At 42.8% G+C, this 21,054-nt stretch overlaps 1 protein-coding gene across 11 annotated transcripts in view; it reads right to left on the minus strand.

Moving 5' to 3' along the window:
• Nucleotides 1-4,388: 4,388 nt before the first annotated feature.
• Nucleotides 4,389-21,054, minus strand: part of RBM6 (RNA binding motif protein 6) — a 92,695-nt gene continuing 76,029 nt past the window's right edge. For 7 of the 11 annotated variants that reach the window (XM_074312308.1, XM_074312303.1, XM_074312304.1 and 4 more), the window contains 14 exons: nucleotides 20,073-20,133; nucleotides 18,106-18,378; nucleotides 17,362-17,522; nucleotides 16,407-16,504; nucleotides 15,399-15,441; nucleotides 15,174-15,255; nucleotides 14,870-14,955; nucleotides 14,198-14,356; nucleotides 12,570-12,665; nucleotides 11,212-11,472; nucleotides 8,762-8,836; nucleotides 7,968-8,065; nucleotides 5,365-5,494; nucleotides 4,389-4,632 (listed from right to left, as the gene is read on the minus strand). In XM_074312308.1, the coding sequence (XP_074168409.1) occupies nucleotides 4,507-4,632; nucleotides 5,365-5,494; nucleotides 7,968-8,065; nucleotides 8,762-8,836; nucleotides 11,212-11,472; nucleotides 12,570-12,665; nucleotides 14,198-14,356; nucleotides 14,870-14,955; nucleotides 15,174-15,255; nucleotides 15,399-15,441; nucleotides 16,407-16,504; nucleotides 17,362-17,522; nucleotides 18,106-18,378; nucleotides 20,073-20,133 (1,749 nt within the window). In that variant the 3' untranslated portion in view covers nucleotides 4,389-4,506. The remainder of the gene's footprint in view (nucleotides 4,633-5,364; nucleotides 5,495-7,967; nucleotides 8,066-8,761; nucleotides 8,837-11,211; nucleotides 11,473-12,569; nucleotides 12,666-14,197; nucleotides 14,357-14,869; nucleotides 14,956-15,173; nucleotides 15,256-15,398; nucleotides 15,442-16,406; nucleotides 16,505-17,361; nucleotides 17,523-18,105; nucleotides 18,379-20,072; nucleotides 20,134-21,054) is intronic. The other 4 variants (XM_019723809.2, XM_074312312.1, XM_019723806.2 and 1 more) reach the window with 1 other exon arrangement.

The raw sequence follows: 21,054 nt of genomic DNA on the forward strand, positions 1-21,054 counted from the left end.
ATACCGTAAAATACACAAACAGCCGGGCCACTCACTCTAAGTGAAGTATGTATTGCCTCACCTGGTTTATTTAAACTAAATACGTTTCTGGAATTTAATGTGGGCCAATTAAAAATGGATTGTGGGCTGCAGTTGGCCCGCTGGCCGCAGTTTGGACACCCCGGGTCTAGTCTAAGGCAAGGGCTTGGGAAAATCAGTTTTCAGGATTAATTTATTACTTGGACGTCTAGTAGCGTCTCAAAGTTAACACAGCCAAAACCCAAACTTGTCTCCTTGACAACCTTCCCCAGCTCATAACCTTGGAGTAATCCGTGACTTTTTTCCTCGAACCCAGTCTGTCAGCAAATGCTTGACTCTACTTTCAAAATATTTCTAGGATCTGACCACTTCGAGCTGCCACTGTTGTCCACCTCGTCATAGCTGTCACCACAGTCTTTGTTTTATAGAAATAGTAGGTCACACAGAGCAAATAGTGGTGGACTGGTAAAAGAACTAGTAAGTTAGATTTCAGAGTCCATGCCCTCAACAACTAGAATATAAACTCCATACAGACAGGAACTTTTGTTTACTTCACTGCTATAGCCGAGTGCTTCCACTGGTGCCTGGCACATGGTATGCACTCAGTATATATTTGTTGAATGAACAAATGAATCCACTACCAAAGTTAACATTTGTAACAAAGTATAACATTTGAGGCATAAAGAAGCAGGAATCCTTGGGTGACTTGAGAGATGTTTTGGACTTTGGCCAGTGAGATGGTGGTATTCCTAGGCATCGATTTAGCATAACTTGCCCCCCTGGCATTATTGATAAATGTAGTTTTAATGGAACTGAGTTTTCAGGTCACATATACAGATTGAAAAATAGACCATGAGAAGGCAGAGGAAGAGAATCAGTTATGGAAAACCACACCCACATTACTCTCTTCTAGATAAGAAACCTTTCAAAAATTAGTGGAAGGATGTCAGTGAGGAAATTGCAAACCAGAAGCTTCAAATAAATCTTTTTCCTGGAAGCATCTTTAAACATGGTCCAACTATGGCTATCCTACATCAAAGGCATTAAGTGACTGACACTGGAAACTCTTTGGGTACTTAAACCTGGCAATAGATGGAAAGGTAGAAATCTCTGGATTTTGGAATAACAGGTAACTTATTTCTGTTCTCTCCATCTCTGCAACTCCCCATCTACCTACCTACATACCTAGGTCTGTTTGGCTGCTATAACAAAATACCACAGACTGGGTAGCTTATAAGCAACAAAAATTTCTCAGTTCCGGAGGCTGGGAAATCCAAGATCAAGATGCCAGCGTGGTTGGAAGAGGGCCCTCTTTCAGGTTGCAGATCTCTCTTGTATCTGCAAATGGTAGAAGGGTCTATGGAGCTCTGTGGGATCTCTTTGATAAGAGCGCTGATCCTATTTATGACAGCTCCATCCTTATGACCGAATCACTTCCCAAACGCCTCACCTGACAGCATCACCTCTGGGGGCTAGGATTTCAACATATGAATTTGGGAGGGGGGGTACACAAACATTCAGACCATAGCAATATACTCGTGTATACACACACACACACTCACACACACAAATACACAGAGGGTGCCAAAAAAAATGTATACACATTTTAAGAAAGGAAAAAACTGTATTAAAATTGTAACTCAATATATACTGATAACAAAAGATGAATACAAGTGATGTATATACACCCTTTTCATATATATGTGTGTGTATGTAAGTGCGTATGACAATATTCCAACTTATGGGGGGAATATATCTATAGATATATAGGTATTATATATATGTAAAACTTTTATCAGAAAAAAGCAAATGTATGCAATCCACAGAAGGCACTCAAATATTTAATTAAACGTAAAAGTGAAAGAGATGGGTCATTCCAACCCTGCAATGGATGATGCAGGTGCCAAGAATCCAGAACCTGTGAGACTTAATGGCCATTAGCAGTTAACTGCCTTCTTCCCAAAGCAGTTCAACAAGCATTTCTGAGAATTCCTTTGGTGTTGCTGGGCTGGGCTCCACACCGGCCACAAAAGCTGTGTGGCTGGTTGTAAAAGGTACAAAATCAGTCTTGAAGGAGGTGCCTAGAAAAAAAGATAGTTTCCATTCAGAGGTTGCTGACCTTCTTTGTAGACATTGCCCTGTTGAGCTCCAGAGCTGTGCCCCCAAAAGCCTGTTTGGCAGCTGAAGTGGGTCTGGAAAAGTTTAAATCCCCAGCTAAGTAAGGAGAGCCAACAGTGAGTTGTCTTTTGTTTCAAATAAAGCCACATATGTTCACTATAGACTAAAGGATAATTTAAGATTGACTTTCCTACTTCTCTGATGTGAAAAAAAAAAAAAGAGTAAAGTTCTCTTGACGAAATAAACATCTTCAGTCTCTCCCCTGCCCCCTTAATCTTCCACCACTTGGCAAAAGAAAAAGGCAGTTCACGTTTTGATCCCAGGCTGGAAACTACTGCTCTAGAATTAAAAGTAAAAATGATTTATGTGAAAACTCTTGCTTATGCCAAGAAACTAAAATAATTCCTTTTGTCAAGATGGATTTTGATGAACTGAAAGATGCAATCAAAATTTAATTCAACAAGTATTTTCTATAGACCTACGAGCTCAGACTTATTCACTCATTTATTGACTGCCTACAGTGTTAGGTCCTGTGCCAGGCACTAGGTGTGTAATAGCGAAGAAAATTAGCCAAGGTCCCTGCCCTTATGCGGCTGTCATTCTGATCAGAGGCCTCAAGGAACTTTCCAGGGACATCATAAGGTGACACATTTTCCACACCCATTTCTATTTTCATCAGTCCCGTAAGGTACTGTTTTTAAAAGGTATTAAATACTTTAGACCTTATTTCGAACAACAAAATCTCCATTAAAGTAGCGAAATAAAACTAGAAAACTAGGCAATAGCCTGAACCAGTCTGAGGTCTTCAGGGAAGATGCTGCTGCCACCAAATGACAAGTTCATGTCAGATCATCCCAACGGCTTGCTGTACTCCTCCCTCAAGGCACTCGTCATGGCAGTAAGTGCTCAATGTCCATCTTCCTCATTGGACTGAGTCCCATGGGCACAGAGACCCACACTGGGCTTGCTATGAGCCCAAGTGACAAGCAGAGCAGGCTCTCAAAACATTCATAGAATGACCACTTAATAACCTGATAGTGCTTCTGCTGGGCAGCCAATAGCCTGGGTCAACTAAGGTCCTTCACTAGTGAAGCATTTGATGTGTCCCACAGCTCATTCTAGGCCCAACAGGGTGACACAAAGTTAGTAGAAAAACGTCATCTTGTCGGCTCAGGACAAACTTGGATCATCTTCCAAAGTGTTTTGAGACCTACTCAGTGAAGGTTAGACAGCAAGTACTGAGATACTAGATGTACGTGCAGAACATCAGTTAGACCAGAAGGGCTCTTGGAGTGCATGTCTGGTGCTGAAAGACTCAAATGGGCCACCTTCTGTAATGCTGCATTCGTGGTAGCAAGGCCCAGCATCTGGGGCTCTCGATCCCTAAGCCAATGTGCTCCTGATGTTGTTTTCCCTTTTGGAGGAGTAAAAACTTATTAAAGATTCAGAGAAAGGGACTATTATGTCTGGACACAGCATGACAATTTAAATTCACATTTATCATGCCTGTTGCTGGAAATGTTTTCTCCTTGCTGTATGCCCACCTTCCCTTACATTTCCCACCCACTACTATCTATCCCCTCTAAAATGCCAATCCCCACCCCACCCATTCTTTCAAGAGCCCTCCTTGGTCCTGCCTGATGCATCCAGACTCTGCCGTTAGACCAGGGGTTGGCAAACCATAACCTATAGACCAAATATGGCCTGCAACCTGTTTTTGTAAATAAAGTTTTACTGGAACACAGTTACAATCACTTGTTTATGTATTTCTGCCTATGGCCGCTTTCTCCCTACAACAGGACTGAGTAGTTGCAACGGAGATTATCTGACCTGTAAAGCCTAAACTATTGACTCTGGCTCCTTAGCATAGAGTACCCAGCAGGCACTCAGAAAGAGTTTTCACAAATGGCAACCCCTCCAACAATGGGAAAGTCAGAAGAGGGCTTTTAAAGGTCATCAGAGTAATAAACTAATACATGGAAATAATTCAGCCTTGTCAGCTAGCGAAGAAATAGAAACAAACAATGAAATGCTACTTTCACTAATTGATTAGGAAAATAATTTTTAAAAATCTGAGTCTTCACACAGGCTAGAGTTCAAAAGTCACTGCCATCCATCAGGCTGTGCTTCGGGGCTCACGGCGTACTCTCCACTCCGCATCATCTCAAATGGGCCCACATCACGCCACTCTCCCTTCCACCAATAGCCCCCCCCCCCCATTTATGGGAGAAAAATTTAACAATGTAAAAAACTCACATTGAAAAAAAGTTTATTTAAAAAAGTTCTAGCAGCAAGAACAGTAACAAAACAAAAGGAGAGACGGACAAACAAAACAAGGAGGTTGTGTCCTATGGGACTTGTCTCCATTCCTTAATCAAGTTCTTTATACCGAGCAAACATGACTCTTCGCACAGCGTCTCGGTAAGTCTCATTGGACTGTCTCTTGCTGGTTCTTCCTGGAGCCCCTACACTGGGCCCCCTCATCCGGCCTTCAGTCTGTAAAACAAAGGCAAACAGTGACGTGAGCTCTATGAATTAAATTAGCCTCAAGGCTGGTCTTTGACTACAAGCATTTCCGGATCAATAAGGAGCAGGATATAGGGAGAATTTTTTAGATGTTTAATAAACAAATACCCAAGATGAATAAGGAGGATGGTGACACCATGATTTCAGGATACAGGATTCAACACCAGAAATATGAGAAGCCAATCTCCTGTAGTTGGCAATTTCAGAGGGGGGCTAAGCGAACAGAGAATGTGCAGTGTTTCCTCTTGTCACCTTCTCTCTCTTTTCTTCCTGAAAACTGAGGGGCAAGGCCCTTTCTGGGAACCAGGACTAACTTCATGCTCCTGAAATTTTAGCTATCAAAGACCTCTGATGACAATCCCTCTCAGAGATGCCGTTGTACTTTTTATTGCTGGTTCCCTGGATCTTTTCACCAAATGATTCTTTAGTCTCAAACTGTCTAACTCCCACAATGCCTCACCTCTTACTCCATGTAAGAATAAGATGAGCCCCATTACAATTTCTCTCTCCCCTTTCCACCGCCAACCAAACTGCAAAAGGCCAGCACGCCCAGCTATAACCCAGTAATTGAGACCGATGGGCTTTCAGCTCTCATGTCCTTAGCCAGCTGAAAGGCAGGGACATAGCTTTGGGCCACAGAGTGAGAGGAAGTTAAGTATATTCCAGGCTCATGACACCCCAACAAGAAAGAAGCCATTTCACCTCTTCCGCTGAAGCCAATCCAGGATGGCCATATCCGAGGCCTGCCCCCTTCCTCCAGCCGGTGGCCTGCTGAACATAGCCTCCTTTGCTGCTATTGTCGATACCTTCTTTACCAACAGGTTTACGATCACTGCGAAAGTAAAATATACATAGATGCCATCACTTTCAAAGTGACCCATTTGTGAGCCTAATAAAAACCTGTGTTCTTGATTCAGATTTGCCTCTTCTTATGTATATTAAATGATATCTTTGAGTGCTTGCTATCTACGCAACAGGTTCTGTCCTGGGGAATACACAGATGACCAAGGCCTGACCCTGTTCACGTGGAAGGATGTGAGAAGGATAATACGTCAACAGATGCTTACAGCACATTGCAGAGCTCAGCTATGGATGCGGCACCAGTAGATATCTGCTGTGGAAATGCAGCAGAGGGAACACAAACTCTGAAGGGGCATCAGCCAAAATGACAGGAATTCCAAGAGGGGGTGCATCTGAACTGGGTCTTGACAAATGAGGAGTTTGTGAGCTAGAAAAAAGTCATGAGAGGAGGAGACGACACAAGCAAGAAATGAAAGAATCGAAGAGAAGTGGTAGGAATTGACAAAAGGCGGCTTGGGCCAAACTGTAAATACTTGAATATCATGCTAAGTCATGACTCTGGACTTCATCCTTCAGGCAAAACAAAACAACAACAACAAAACAAAACCCTGAAACCTAGGCCTTTCTCTAGGCAAGGTCTACCTCTCCAAAAAGACGAGTTTTAGGAGAATTCTGTTTAAAAAGGTCAGTTTGGTGGTAGGGTAGAGAATGGACAGAAGATCGAAGAGAAAAGATTGAGATAAAGGAGTCCATTTTGGAGGTGAGCTAGAAAGGGGGGCAAGGCTTACTTAGGGATGTGGTCACTGACAATACAGGGGATCGAGGAGGAAGACGGGGTCACACCAGGTAGACCATGTGCAGTGATGTTATTCCGCTGCAGTAGGAATACAGCAGGGTTAGCAGGACTGGACTATCACATGGAATACAATCTGAGTCATCGTGTAGTGTGAGAAGCCCGAGAGGTGTCCATGAAGACATGCCCAGGAGGTAAATGGAAAGAGTGATTTCAAGCTCAGAAAACAGAACTGACTTAGGATGGAGCCATAGGACTTGTTAGCCTATTAGTGGTGGCTGAGGCTTTGGGTACCTTAGACAGTCAGGTCAAGAGGGCAGAGGCCTGGAGAGGATCAGGAATTATCCAGACAAGGAAGAGGAGCAGGAAAGAAGCCTAAAGAGGAGGAAAGCCAGTGGACTGTGGTATGAAGGGCACGGAGGATAGTGTCTTAATCTGCACAAAGCCCACGTAACTCAGGGCTAGGATGTCCTCCTTCCTCGTGGCTGACTCCTACACCTTGTCCTAGTCCACAGAGAATGACCCGACGGGATGCCACATTGAGTAAGTGGTCTCACCTTAGCACTTCTTAAAAATGCAAATAGAACAGACGAGAATAAAAAGTATCAGTTCCACACAGCAAGGAAGTATTTTTCATGAAGATTTCAGCTACACACCTAGACATGATTACTGGGCCATGATTCAGAAATAACCTCTTATTGTGGGCTTTGAGCAAATAAGTTGAAATGCCAGAGCCCCAGCCCCATCTGGCCTCCTCAGGGGCCTTTCTCCACCGTCACTGCCCTCTTCCCCACAGGTATAAACTGCCCTGGCTTCTAGTTCTTTCGCTAACCAACAGAGAGATCTGCTCGAGTCTAACGAGATCAATACCTTGCTTATAAACATTTGATAAGCGCCCACTGCCCTAAGACAAAGACCTCGCCTGGCATTCAAGGAGTATGAACTTCATGAACTGGCCTCTGTCTGCTGAGCCAGGCTCATCTCCTGTCACTGAGCCCCGCACCCCTAGTGTTTAGCCCCATCAAGCTTAGAACTTCCCAAATGCATTATGGCCTCTCTCTTTCATCCATGGTGTATTCAGTTCCCTCCAATTGAAATGCCCGCCCCTTCTCCACAGAGTTTCTGTGTCTGTCCTATGAGATAGTCACCTAAGCCTTCCTTATTGTGTGTTCAGACAGTCAAAGATAATATGTCTGCCCACCTGAGTAGCCTTGCACTTTGTGCAGCATCTGTACACAGTGGGTTATCGACAAACTCTTTATCTCTGGGCTCATGACGTGGGGACTATCTCACTGGAAACAAGCACAGGAAGCTAAAGATCAAATATCTCTATCAGCAGCCAACCACTTATTCAGCACCTATATGTAACCTATATGAAGGTTCTCTAGAGAAAAAGCTAAAGAGTGTGACATGCTTATCATGCCCATAAGAAATGAGTGACAAGAGAGAAAGGGTTTCCAACCATGGCCACTCCAGCCCTGGCTTTGAGCAGCTAAGCAGCCTGCCAAGCTTCCATGCAAACATACATATTCCCTGTATAAAGACAGGTGGTCAAAAGGCTGGGGTGAACCTCAAGCTCAAGGAGTTCAGACAGAACCTACTTCCGATAACCTCGCCTCCTTGAGGCAGAAAACAGCAGCACAGTTGGAGAAAGGGATGGTTTCATCATTAGGTCTTGAGGCCTAGACTGAATCAAGAGTTCCGGTCTTACCTGTCAGTTTCCCTGGAGTATTTAATTCGTTTCCTTTCTGGAGAGTCCGAAGATTGGAGCTTTTCTCTGCGATCATTTCCTCTTTCTTTAAACCTTCCCTGTTGGTAGGCAGAAGAACAGATCTGAGATTTCCATCTGAGGGCCAGAGGAATGCAGAAGCTCTACTTTATTCCTGATATTTCCATTAATGTGAAGGGAGTTCAACTGGTAACTCCTGGAATCTCTCGCTCCTTGACACTCTTCTTGAAAAAGCAGTGGCTTCTCCGACCAGTTAATCTGGGAAGAATAAGCTGGTAAATTTAGCTCAGCTGTCTGTTCCTCTTCTGAGGAGGAAGAGATCTCCAATAGGCCTTCATAGGCAGATTCCTAACCACTGCACAAGACCTGCCCTGGGCCAGTGAAGCCTGAGGCTGGGTAGGTGATTTGCCTAATTGTGTGGTCTAGGTGGCAAGTCCATTTGGCTCTCACAGGAAGCTACTTCCAGCCTTTAAGCAGTAAAAGATGTTATTTCAGCATCCCTATCCAACACTCCTTCATTGATTTTAAAAGCTGGGCAGGAAAGATGAGTGCTGTTTATTTGATCTACCCGGAGACCCTTAGCACCACCTTTTCAAAAAGCATCAACTTTATTAAGGTCTAACTTATAAACAATAAAATGCATCTGTTTTATGAATTTTGAGAAATGTACACACTGTCTTTTAGAGCCTCTTCGTCCTCTGTCTTCGGCACAGCCTATAAATTCTACACTAGAAAGCAGAGTGGGGTCCTGGCAGCAACAGGTCCCCATAGCTTACCTCCCGTTCTCTCCTCTCCAGGTAGGCCAGCTCCTGCTCAGACTGTTTTATCTTCCGGTGGATTTCCAGGTTTTGCTGAAAAGAGAAAGAGTTCTATGAACATACCATATTTTGCGAGGTATAATGTACTCCTGTGTATAATGCGCACCCATGTTTTTGGCCCAAACTTTCAGGGTAAAAAAATCTTTCGCTTTAATTTTTTAATTCAAATTTTTATTTGTTTACATTTAGGTACTTGTTACATTTAGGTAGTTTTTTGTATTATAAAGGAATTTTAGCATTTATTTTTTATATTATGGTACGAGAAATTTTATGCAACAAATAATTACAAAACACAAGAACAGATACAAGGTACAAGAAATTTTATGTACCAGTAACAAATTTACGGTATTTATACATCATAAAAGGCAAAGAAGTCTTCGTTGTTCCAAGTTGGTCGTAAGTTCAATAAAACCAATGATTGTATTCCAGGGTATTATTTTGCATACAGATAATCGTTATTGATTTCTAGAGTCACACTTTTAATTCATAAACATAAATAGAAGAATTAAAAACATTTATATAGATACAGAATTAGTACTACCCATGTGTAACATGCATCCTTATTTCTCCCTCACAAATCTGGGCCAAAAAGTGCGCATCATATACAGCAAAATACGGTAGATCTCATAAAAATGGTTCTAGAAATGCCTCCAGGCCTTTCCCCATAGTTGTTTCAGGACAGAAGCTCCTTCCACTGACCAACTCTCCTAAGTGATCATAAGACCCAGCAAGCCACAATCCCTAACTGGTCTTACTTTAGGCTCAGCAATCACACAGATTAGTTACGTGGAGTGGCCCAAGGGAACTGCATTCTACTTCTATCCAAAATGTAAAAGACACAAATTTGATTTATATCTCTTTACCTGAGATAAAAATTATGGGAAAGGAGAATTCGAGCACACCAGTGAAGAAAACCAAATGCCCACAGGCTCGGCCTATCACCACCACCACCGACCCTCCTCAGACACTATTCACGCTTTCAAGCCCCCAGAAAAACACGAAAAGTAACCCCAAGGTCCTGAAAGAGCAGACTGCTCTGAGAGTTCCCTACTCTTCACGCACAGTCCCACTCCACAATGCCCTCGGGCCTAGGTAAGAAACATGGTGGGCAGAGCAGCTCTTGTGCATAGAGGGGGCTCTCGGCCCTGACACCACAAGGAAAGGAAAGGGGCTACATCTGCTTTCCACGGCCCCAGAGCCAGTTCAGTTGGTGGATCTACCAGACCTCTAGTTCCTCTTTCCTGATAACTACTTTTTATCTCTTTAGCCATTTATTAGCATTTTCATCAGAGAGCTGAAATTCAAAGGTGTCAGTATGATGACACCTTTGGGATTTCAAAAAGTATGATGACACCTCCGGCTTTCAAAAAGATGGAAGGGACTTAGGAGGTAGTCTGTTGTAGGGATTGTCAGAAGGAGCATCTCAGAATCCTAGAAGCTTTGCAGAGCCTCCATAGGCAGCTGGGAGAAGAGCTGTAGCTTCTCAGCTTTCAGCCACGTAAGACTGGGTTTGGTACTGAGAGAAAGTTGAAAGCCAATCCCCCCCGCCTGCTCTTGCAGCATCTGCTAGAGAAGGAGTGTGAAATAAATCACTCTAGAACACGAGGCCACCTAGGGCCTTTATTTAACCAGAATTTGGCTCCTTGGTCAGTACATATAATTGGGAAGACTGCAAGGCAGGACCGCTGTATGTCAATTTAACACCCCAAGAATAGCTGCTGTGCCATGGCTTGTAGCAGTAACTCACTATGTGAAGAGATGGCAGAATGTGACCCACCTTTGGGGAAAACTGTCCGAGTTAGATAAAACCAGGTGAAGCCACCAGGTATTAAAAAAGAGAAGGGGCTGATATGAGGTCCAATCGTGAGGTTAGTGACAGAGCTAGGATGAGACACCCAGCAAATGAGTTTCCTAGTCCATGACCTCTTCTCCGGTTGTCAGCACTGGCGCCATGGTTGGTGCCTCAGCCACGCTGTTCGCCTTGGATCTACACACTGGAGGTTTTTTTTTGTTTTTTTAAACATTTATTTATTTAAGTGTGTTTTTCCAGGACCCATCAGCTCTAAGTCAAGTAGTTGTTTCAATCTAGTTGTGGAGTGCACATCTCACAGTGGCCCATGTGGGGATCCAATGGGCAACCCTGTTGTTAAGAGCACCGCGCTCTAACCAACTGAGCTAACTGGCCACCCCCGCACTGGAGTTTTTTGAAGGTGGGCACAGCTTTCATACATAGCAACTCATGAACAAAAGGTGGAGGAGCAATGCATTCTTGAATTGGACTGATTTAATTATGGGAGCTGGGGATGAAACAGGCTGCGGGAGGACAGCATGAGCTTTTTTATTCCCTGAAATGCTCGGCGATGGTTAAGAGTCAGAAGCGTGAAAGGTTGGGGCCCCTCCCCTAATACCTTGTGCAGATCTGAGAGCTGCTGGTGTTTGATCAGAACCTCTTTATTGGGAAACTGCCTTCTGCAGAGCAGACAAGCCAGTTTATTCCAGTCAGTGAGCTTGTCTTCTTCGTTCTCCTTCTTGGTCAGCTCCTCCCGCTGCTGGGGCTGCGCTGGGCGGGGCTGTGGCGGAGGGGGCTGCTCCTCCTCCTCTTCCTCCTCATAGTCACTGTCTCCTCCATATTCCCCCAGGAGGCCAATCAGTGGGTTCACCACCTTAGGCTGGAAAGGAGAAGGCCGGGAATTAACACCAAACTTGACTTATACCCGGGGGTCTGTGTTTCTGGATATTCTGCTATGGGCATCTCGTTTCTTCTTTTAATTTGAATACTAAACCGGGTCCAAAATAGGCCCACTGACCACACTGTTCATTTTCCAGATAGAAGCAACATGGTTAGAGCTTGACTTTTCACCTTGTTCACTGATACAAGCCAGAAAAGTTCCCTTGAAAGTTGACTCTAGCAACAGAACAGTGAAGACAAGGAAGAGAAAGGGGAACTGACTTAGGACACAGGAAGAGTTACAGAGTTACAAGTTACAAAGAGGAAGGGATAGCAACCATCTCCAAGTCACTGTAACTGGGAGAAAAGCAAGTTTTATTAAGGCTATAGTAAGCCCCAGGGCAAAGGGGGTTTAGGAAGTACACTAAAAACAAGTGAAGGATAAGCACTCAGGCAGACAGCTCCAGCTCCGGAGTAAGGGGAAGGCAGAGGCGTGGTTAGGATGGATGTGTCACAGTGAACTGAATTAATAATGTGGAGCAGGCAGAGTATTTATCAGTAGCTTATAGGAAACTGTTACACAATGATGCATGGACACTGGCCGATGAGCAATCAAAATTAAACAAAAAAGCATGGTTACTATTGTTATATACTGACATTTAATCAGAATCACTTGTGATTAGATTGAGACTATCACTTTAAGGCATCTGAAAAAACGGTCACCAATGTTAGCACTGTTCACTCTGGCCAGAAACTCCACATCTAAGAGATCTTACGCAGTGCCAACGACAGGAAGCATCAGGCCAGGAAAATGGGCTTCCTTGGTCATTTAGAAGGGAAGAATTAACAAGACCAAGATTACAACTTAAAAAGGGCCACATATTCCCTGGTCTGGTGGGAATGGCACAGGGTAGAAGGAAGGAGGACAGATAGCTGTCTCTGATTCTCCATTTATATCCCTATAACAGACAGGAAAAGGGTGCTTGTTTGTGAGACACAGAGCTGAAGGACCAAGACCCAAGTGAGGCACCAGCCTTTGAAATTCCTTTCCCATTTGGACCAGCCCCAGCCCTCCCCAGGGCAGCAGCTTAGCCTTACTGGTGGAGGACTCTCTTCCTTCTTCACAGTGGGAGGCAGTGGCTTCTTGAAGACGTCTTCTGGGGGTGCTGTCCCCTCACTGGCATTTTCCTGAAACTGATCAAATCCAAGGTAATTCTCATGTAATACTCATAAACATTAGGCTAAGAGTTAACCCTGTTGAAATTAGTCTGATTTTCCAAACCTCCTGTGGACAAAAAAAGGGGTTCTATGGAAGTAACCTCATGGGGTGATCTGATTATAAATTCCTAAATGGGCAGCTCATGGCAGGTAGTCTCACCCCAGGCATGTAACTGCTTTAGAGAAAGGTTTTAAGCCAGCCCTGTCCATTGTTAGTTCTTGTGTATCTAGGTTAACACACCTTTTAAATGCCAGAAGTAATACCCCTCTAAGGGGATATTAACTCACAAGAAAGTATAATCTTGTTAATTATCCTGTAATCCAACCTCTGCCTTGCTTTCCCCCATTTCCATGTAATCTTCCTTAATTCCCTCCTTAATTTCAAAAGCATAAAAGAAGCTGCAAAGCTGTCATTCTTTGGAGCATTTGAGATCTTGCTCCCTGGCATGTTGTCAGTTTGGCTCAAATAAACTCTTAATAAAAATGCTCTATAGGTTTGGGTGTTCCTTACATTGATTGATATTCCTAATTTGTGAAATATCTGCAATGTTGCTATGATTTCAAAAATGAAAAACCTTTAAACACAAAACCTTTAAACATTAGTACATATTGAGTGATTACGATGTCAGGAACCAGGGGAGACATTTACATGCATTACTTTTCAGCTTTTACTACAATCCTCTAGTCATTAATATCCTCATTCTAGAAATGATTGGGAATATGGTTAGAAAAAAATAAGCAGTGAAAGAAGAATCCAAATATTAAGCCAAGGTGACGCTAAAGTCTAAGTTCTCAGCGTCTCCCTCTTTCTCTCTAAAGAAGTATCAGTATTAGATGGGAAAAAAAAGACAAGTTATGAATTGAACTGAAAGCATTCATCCATTTTCACTAATGTATAACTGGTGTCAAGGTAAATCAATATAATTCTTTGGAAAACAATTTGATTTTATCTCAGGAGATGTAAAAATATTCATCAGCTTTGATTCTGAAATTTTATCCCAAGAAAATAATTTAAAAGGAGAAATATTGTAAAATGCTAAATGCTGTATATTATGACAGCATAAGATTAGAAAGAAGAGACAAACAATGCAGGAATGAAGAAAACAAGGGTACACTTTTACTGTGAATTTTTACCAGGCAGGTATTAAAATAATAATTAAAAACATTATAGAAACATGGAAAAAATACTTATGATTGAACATAAAGTGAATAAAGAATAGGAAATGGTATCGGCTGCTAAAATAACACCCACAGAACTGCGCATACAGAGTCAAGCACTGAAAAGGGAAGGCAGGAAAGTAAAACTGTGGAGCTGAGGGGCTGGGGTTTCAGCAGAGTCACTTGGTTCTACCACCCCCAGTTTTTGCATTTGTAAAGGAGAGTGACCCGGGCTGTTAAGAGGCAAGGGGATGGCCTGCTTAGCGACTTTACACCTCAAACCTGATCTCTGCCTGCTGAAGATTCCTTTATTTTAACCTGCAATTACGTGGTGAAACAGAGCAACTCACAAGTCCTCTCACCCTCATCACCCCTCGGTCTTTTTTCTCCTTGCCATCTTTTTTAGACGTTTCCTTCTTGCTACTTGACTTTCCTTGACTGGTGGGCTTCTTTTCCTTGATCTCTTCTTCCTCGGGTGACCCAGGGTCCTGGGGCACATAGACTTCTTGCTGCAATACAGTGGGAAACAGTTAAGTTTACGGAATGTTCCACTTTCCCCCTAATTCCAGGCCTGAGGAGCACAGTTCCCTTCTGGGGGAAAGAACAGCTCTCTCCCCCCCAAGCCTGAGACCCTTCAAACAACCTAAAAACCTACTCCAGGGGCCAGGACACAGCCAGACCACTCACTGTCCCTTTTTCCAAGAGCAGCACTGTTCTTACCTGTAATGCCACAAGGCATTGATTTTTCCACACAGGCAACAGTTAATATAAAAGTCATCATCTTTAAAATCCACCTGAATAAATATAAGATCTGGACTTTTTAAAATACCAGACTAGACATGAGGTACAGTCAAAGTAGCTGCCTGGAATGGAGAAATATTCAGTTTCCATAGATTTAAACTTTTCCTCTTTTTATGTAATGAGCAACCAAAGAATTCAGGGGATAAAATGTTCAAAGCAACAAATTATAGTTTCTTTCCTCAAAAGGATCACTGACAAGGTAAACAAAGCCAAAAACTCACCTGGGTGTTGGGGTCATAATAGGTTCCCGCCAAGGGGTCATAATAGTAGCCAGTAGCAGAATCATATATGTAGCAGTCAGATGATGCTAGAGGGGATAAAATCAGAGCCAGTGTTAATCCCTGTCCCATGAAGCCCCAGGATGAGGCTGGCCAAGCCACACAGGTGCAGAACCTGTAGGTGACGCGCTCTCTGAATGAACATCCGCAGTCAACAGCATCTCTGGTTAACTTTGTGACCAGAAAGGTTTCAATTAATGAGCAGTCAAGCCAAAAAGAACAGTAAAATAAAACAAAGGGCACTCACACTGCTGTCCTTGTCGATTTGTATCTGAAGACCAGTCTGAATTTCTGCCACCGCCCCTTCTATCTCGGAAATATTTTTTACCCTATCACAGAAAGGCAAGTTACATTTCTGGCACTTCTGAAAGCCACTGACCTTATTAACAGTCACCCACTGGAGAGAATTCAAGATCACTCTTTTAGTCACTTGAGGATTTTAGGACCACACTCCCCAACTGCTGAAGCCTACCTGATAGTAGTGCATGTGGTCAGAATGGTCCGCAGAATCATTTCTGCAACAAACAATACAACACGTCATGTGCCTGCTACCAAAAGCCACTTGAGAAGTGAATAACCCTACAGACTGGCCAAGAAACCCTCTTTTCCCCTTTTTGCAAGGAAAGAAACAACCCCAATAGTAAGCAGGTCTGGGGGTGCAGACTCCCGAGGGGAGGAGCAGTGGGACTCCTACAAAGCCATCTGCTGGAATGAAACAGCAATTGAGTTGAGGGTGCAAGTGCCGGACCATCCCCACCCTGTAAGCCTGCTTCTCTGATGCAGCCATTTCCCAGGTACTACTCCTGGGCCAAGATGAGTGAAGGAGTAAAGAGAAATTAGGTTTCCCAGTGCTATGGCGGCATGAACAAGGTCAGGGGAGTGGAAGTCAGGACAGCACTTTCTTAGGATTTCAAGGGACAAGGCTGTATCAAGATTTGTCTGCACACCCAAGACTATATCATCATTTGGGACCCAAATGTACCACGCAGTCAAGAAGGAAAGGACGCAAGTATCTAGTACTACTACTCAAGGGAAAAAAAAAACCTAGTGTCAGAAGAAGGCAAGCTTCAGAAAAAGAAAACATATATACACGTATCTGAAGCAACCCATACTGGGAAGGTATCACATCTTACTACCGTGTTTCCCTGAAAATAAGACTGGGTCTTATTTATACCGTATTTCCCTGAAAATAAGACCGGGTCTTATATTAATTTTTGCTCCAAAAGATGCATTAGGGCGTATTTTCAGGGGATGTCTTATTTTTTCATGTACAACAATCTACATTTATTCAAATACAGTCATGTCATCTTCTTCTGGAACATCGTCATAACGTACTAAATACGTCCGTCGGGCTGACGATCTTAACTGGGGCTTATTTTCAGGGAAACACAGTATCTCTGTCTCTCCCGCCAGGAATAGGAATTTCCTCCCAAAACCTTGAGTGGAGGCAGCACAAAGGAACCCCACCCCTCTGCCTTACCTTCGTTTTCCAGTGGCCAGGTTTACAGCTACCATCTTCCCATCAATGCTAAACGGTGGATCAAGGTTCTGCAAGATCTTCACTACACGAAGAGCTTCCTGGGGAACCAAAGACACATGTGAACCCGAAGAGAGAAAAGTCCATGTCCTCTGAAAGAGAACTGAACAAGAATTTTCCTTCTCAAAAGAAAAGTTTACTAGACATTGTGTTCTGGTCGTAACTGTAACAGGAAGAGCACACTGGCAAAAACAGGCAACTCTTAATAAGGGTTGATCAGAATAGTTTTTTTATTTTGTTAAGTACCCCTTTTTCTGAATTACACAGATTTAAGGTTTGCTTCAGAAGAGAAGACTGGACAATCAACTCAGATTCATGATTTTGTTTTCTGTTTTTGGTCAGTTTCTGGTATAAATTTTAGAAATTCAAATCTCCTTCTTTTAGGCTGCAACCATCTTCACATCAGATCCAGTTTACAAAGTTCCTTGTGATTTTTGAGCATGAAATCTAAGAAATACCAATGATTTTCATTACATCTTCATGTTACTTCCATAGAAAAGTGCCCACAACTAAAACTTCAAGCCGTAAGTATCTATTAAAGCAACCAAAGGCCGCCTGTGGTTGGGCAAAACAACTTTGAGAAATCAGAAAATTCACTAAACTGTCGCAAGTTTCAGTATCAAATTCTTCACAAGTGACTAAGTTCTCCCTCTATTTTAATTGGAAATTGTAAATGCCACAAAACAAAAGTGGATCTGGAAAACCACTCAGAGTTCTAAGTTTCAAGAGCAGTCACTTCACCTGAATGAGCATGAAGCCCAAAGGAAAGAACAAGAGGGGTTGTTATGGTACCAGGTGGCACATGAGAATTCCAATGATAAAAAAGAAGTACTTCGGACCTTCTTGAGGTTTCTATAGGCAGCTGTCCCGAGGCCACTTCAAGGTGGGGGAAACTCACTGCGTGGGAGTCGAGGTCAATGAAGCCATAGGTGTGGCCCATCGGGCCAGTTCTGTTCTTGATGATCCGGACGTTAGCAGTGGTAAGGTGGACATAGGGCTCCAGCACTTCCACGATCACCTCAGGTGGTGTGGAACGATAGATGCGTTTGAGCATGATTGCTGAACAAACCAAGCACACATGCAGAGAAGCAAGGAAAGAGAGAGAGAGGTTAATTTTTGAAGTCCTCAGAGCCTGACTGTCCCATTTTTGCTGCAGATAACTGCGGAAGCTACTTGCTCTGGCAAAGCTGGGTCTATAACAAAACGCTAGTCAAATAAAGACTTCAATATGGTGATGGAAGGAGATCTGACGCTGGGTGGTGAACACACAATGTGATATATATAGATGATGTACTACTGAATTGTACACTTGAAATCTATGTAATTTTACTAACCATTGTCACCCCAATAAATTTCTATTTTAAATAAATACGTAAATAAATAAATACTTCATACTTTTCTTCACCAATACTCGGAAATCGAAAACTATGTTTCTGCTGCATTTGAATAGCAACTTGCTATTTGGAGGATGAGGATTCCTTCCACGAGCACAGCAAGGCCGGCAGAAACCAGAAGCCTCTGTGATCAGGCCGAGCAGTTTTACTAAGGTGTGGGAAGCAGCTGGTCCCTACCCACAACACAAGCCATCTATTCACCAACTGAGGTGGTCGCAGTCTGGTATAGGCCTTGACAAGCCACTTACTTTTGCTTTCCCCATCCTGGCGTGTCTCCCCAGACCACGGCTCCTTCTCTCGGTCTCTTCGGAAGGTGAACCCTTCCCTTCGAGGAGGCGGATACCTTTCTCCTTCTCTCTTCTGATGTCCCAAACGTGGTTCTTGTCCTTCTTCCCGCTTCCTGGGCTCAGGTTCCTTATCGGTGGACCTTGGGGTCTGGTTGGGTTGTTTTTCTGATGGTGCTGGTATGGATGTTTTCTGAGGCTGAGGGTAGGTTATTAACTCTTGCTTGGTCTCTGTCACTAGAGGAACAGAAATATAAAGAATCTCCAGCAAGTTTTATCTAAAAAACACTACCGCTGTGATTATTCCTTAGCTGACATCAAATACGGATACTGAAATGTTTTTAATAGCCTCAGAAACACCTACAAAAAAATCATTTTACTGTTAAGAGGAAATTTCTATCACGTCCCAAATATTTAAATATAAGAAATCCTTCATGAGACTCTGGACCTGACTATTATAACCAATGATAAGAACAGATTTGGGAACAAAATTACCAAAGATATGGTCCTTGAAAGAAGTTTGGTCGAAACATATATCCCAGACATATATATCTAGGAGACTTGCTTCTTTCAAGGTCATGGTACTGAGACAGTTGTCTTAAATTCTGTAAGACCACAGGCCCTCTCTCCTCGAACAGACCTATCTGCATACAGCTCATTCACAGGCAAATAGTTATAATGGGCAAATGCCCTTCAAAATATAAATGATTCACTGCAAATCTCTTTCTATAGGAGGATAATCTGTCCAGTTAATTAGGGGCATGTTTTTGCAATAAATCATTTTTGGAGAGTTCACAGGAAGCCAAGGGGCCCACAAAGAGACATTCTATGGGAGCAACAGAGAGATTAACAGCAGCAACAGGCAACTAGTGAGCACCTGTGTTACGTGTTTCCAGGTTAAAGTTGTCTCAGCCATCTTATTGGTAAGGTGCCCAAGGGTTTTTATAAACCATCTATTTGTTTGTTAGAACCGACAGAGAAAGAAGTCTTTCTTGGAGGAAAAAACACAATTTTGCCTAATCTGAAGTAATACAACAAGCTAAAACCCTCAGTTATTTACTCACCTTCCCACATGGTGGTTTGGTCTCTAGAGCACACAGAGCCTTCCCCAAAGATTTTCAGAACGCCTGCTTTACAGCCTTTGTTAGAGAGTAGAATCTCCACCACAGGCCAAAAGCCCAGCTAAGAAACTCGTTGTAGGCTACGTTCTAACCATGGAACAGTTAAGCTATGTAGAAGGCTACCTGGCCCTGCATTGAACTGTTTTTCATGGTCATGCCCTAGCTTTCCTTAAGGGATGCCATCAGAAACAAGCACATGACAGTCATTGCTACAGGACTGTTGTCACGAGTGCCTTTGATAGTCTCTTTAAGGTTGTCTACTTAGAGATTCTCTGGAGAAATTTAAAGTCAAGTGACTAAGAAGCCTGGTAGGTTTATTCCTCTATAAAAATAACATACACCCTCAATCCTGATTATTTTCTCGTTTATATTTTTACTGTTACTTTAACAAATGTTTTTTCTGTTGAAGATCCTGAAATGTTTACATAGCGTGTAAATGAGAAAATAATATTGATAGCAAATGATTCCCAGCAACTTCAAAGAGGCGGGGGGGTGGGAGGGTCACCTGGACTAATGCCAAGTAGACTCTTCCCAACTTAACATCCTTCAGTGCATTCTAAATCGCAACACTACTGACTCTACTCAGCGGCTCATTTAGCTACCGCGGTCTGAGGAGCCCAAACCCATCTCTTTCCCTGGTGGGACTGAGATCCAAAGTCACATGGAGTTAGATATCACAATGCACTTTTAAGAACTTTATTGATCAACTTATATTTAGGCATGACTACCCTTAAGCTAAGGAAAGCATGAAATTTGTTTCGCTCCATGCGCAAAACAAAAACCACCACCACTACCTCTACCGCCACTCACCTTCCCTCGGGCACTTGCAGAATGAACATGAGGATCGGTGCCCACCAGTGCTGGTCTTACACTGCAAGAGAAAGAATTCAATTTGACCGAAAACTGTTTTTAAAAACTTTATATATATCCAAACACAGCTACACCTGCTACAAATGAAAGACGTAAGCCATATCCCAGATCACCTGAGAGCAGGACTCTGACGTCCCCACACTCCTCAGAGCTGGCAGACAGTGCTGGTATGCTGCTGTTTGAGAGCTGCTTTCCAACAGGGCACCTGGACTTTGGAGCAGCCCCACATACCTTTGCCCTGGACAAGAATTTCTACAGGAAATAAACTTAACCAAGAAAACTGGACTGTTAAGATGGTTTATGGCTACTACTGACACAAAGCCATTACCACTCACAGTTTGCTCCCAAAATTTAGTGATGAACTGGTTATGACAGCCCCATTCAGGCTTGGATGGAACTGAGAATTTAATTATCAATTACTTTCTCAAACACTGATTTAAAAAAGGGCAAGGGAGGAGGAGGAAGATACCATATTTTGCCATGTATAATGCACACCTTTTCCCCAAATTTGTGAGGGAAAAATAAGGATGCCCATTATACATGGGTAGTACTAATTCCGTATCTATATAAATGTTTTAAATTCTTTTATTTATGTTTATGAATTAAAAGTGTAACTCTAGAAATCAATAATGATATCTGTATGCAAAATAATACCCTGGAATACGATAACCGGTTTTGTTGAATATATGACGAACTTGCAATGATGAAGAGTTCTTGACCTTTCATGATGTGTACTCATAAATAGCATAAATTTGTTACTGGTACATAAAATGTCTTGTACCATAATGTTAAAAAACAAAGGCTAAAATTCCTTTATAATACAAAAAACAAGTACCTAAATGTAAACAAATAAAAATTTGAATTAAAAAATTAAAACGAAAGATTTTTCCCCTGAAAATTTGGGCCAAAAAAGGGGGTGCGT

Source organism: Rhinolophus sinicus, linkage group LG10 (assembly GCF_036562045.2).
Source record: "Rhinolophus sinicus isolate RSC01 linkage group LG10, ASM3656204v1, whole genome shotgun sequence".
Classification (NCBI taxonomy): Eukaryota; Metazoa; Chordata; class Mammalia; order Chiroptera; family Rhinolophidae; genus Rhinolophus; species Rhinolophus sinicus.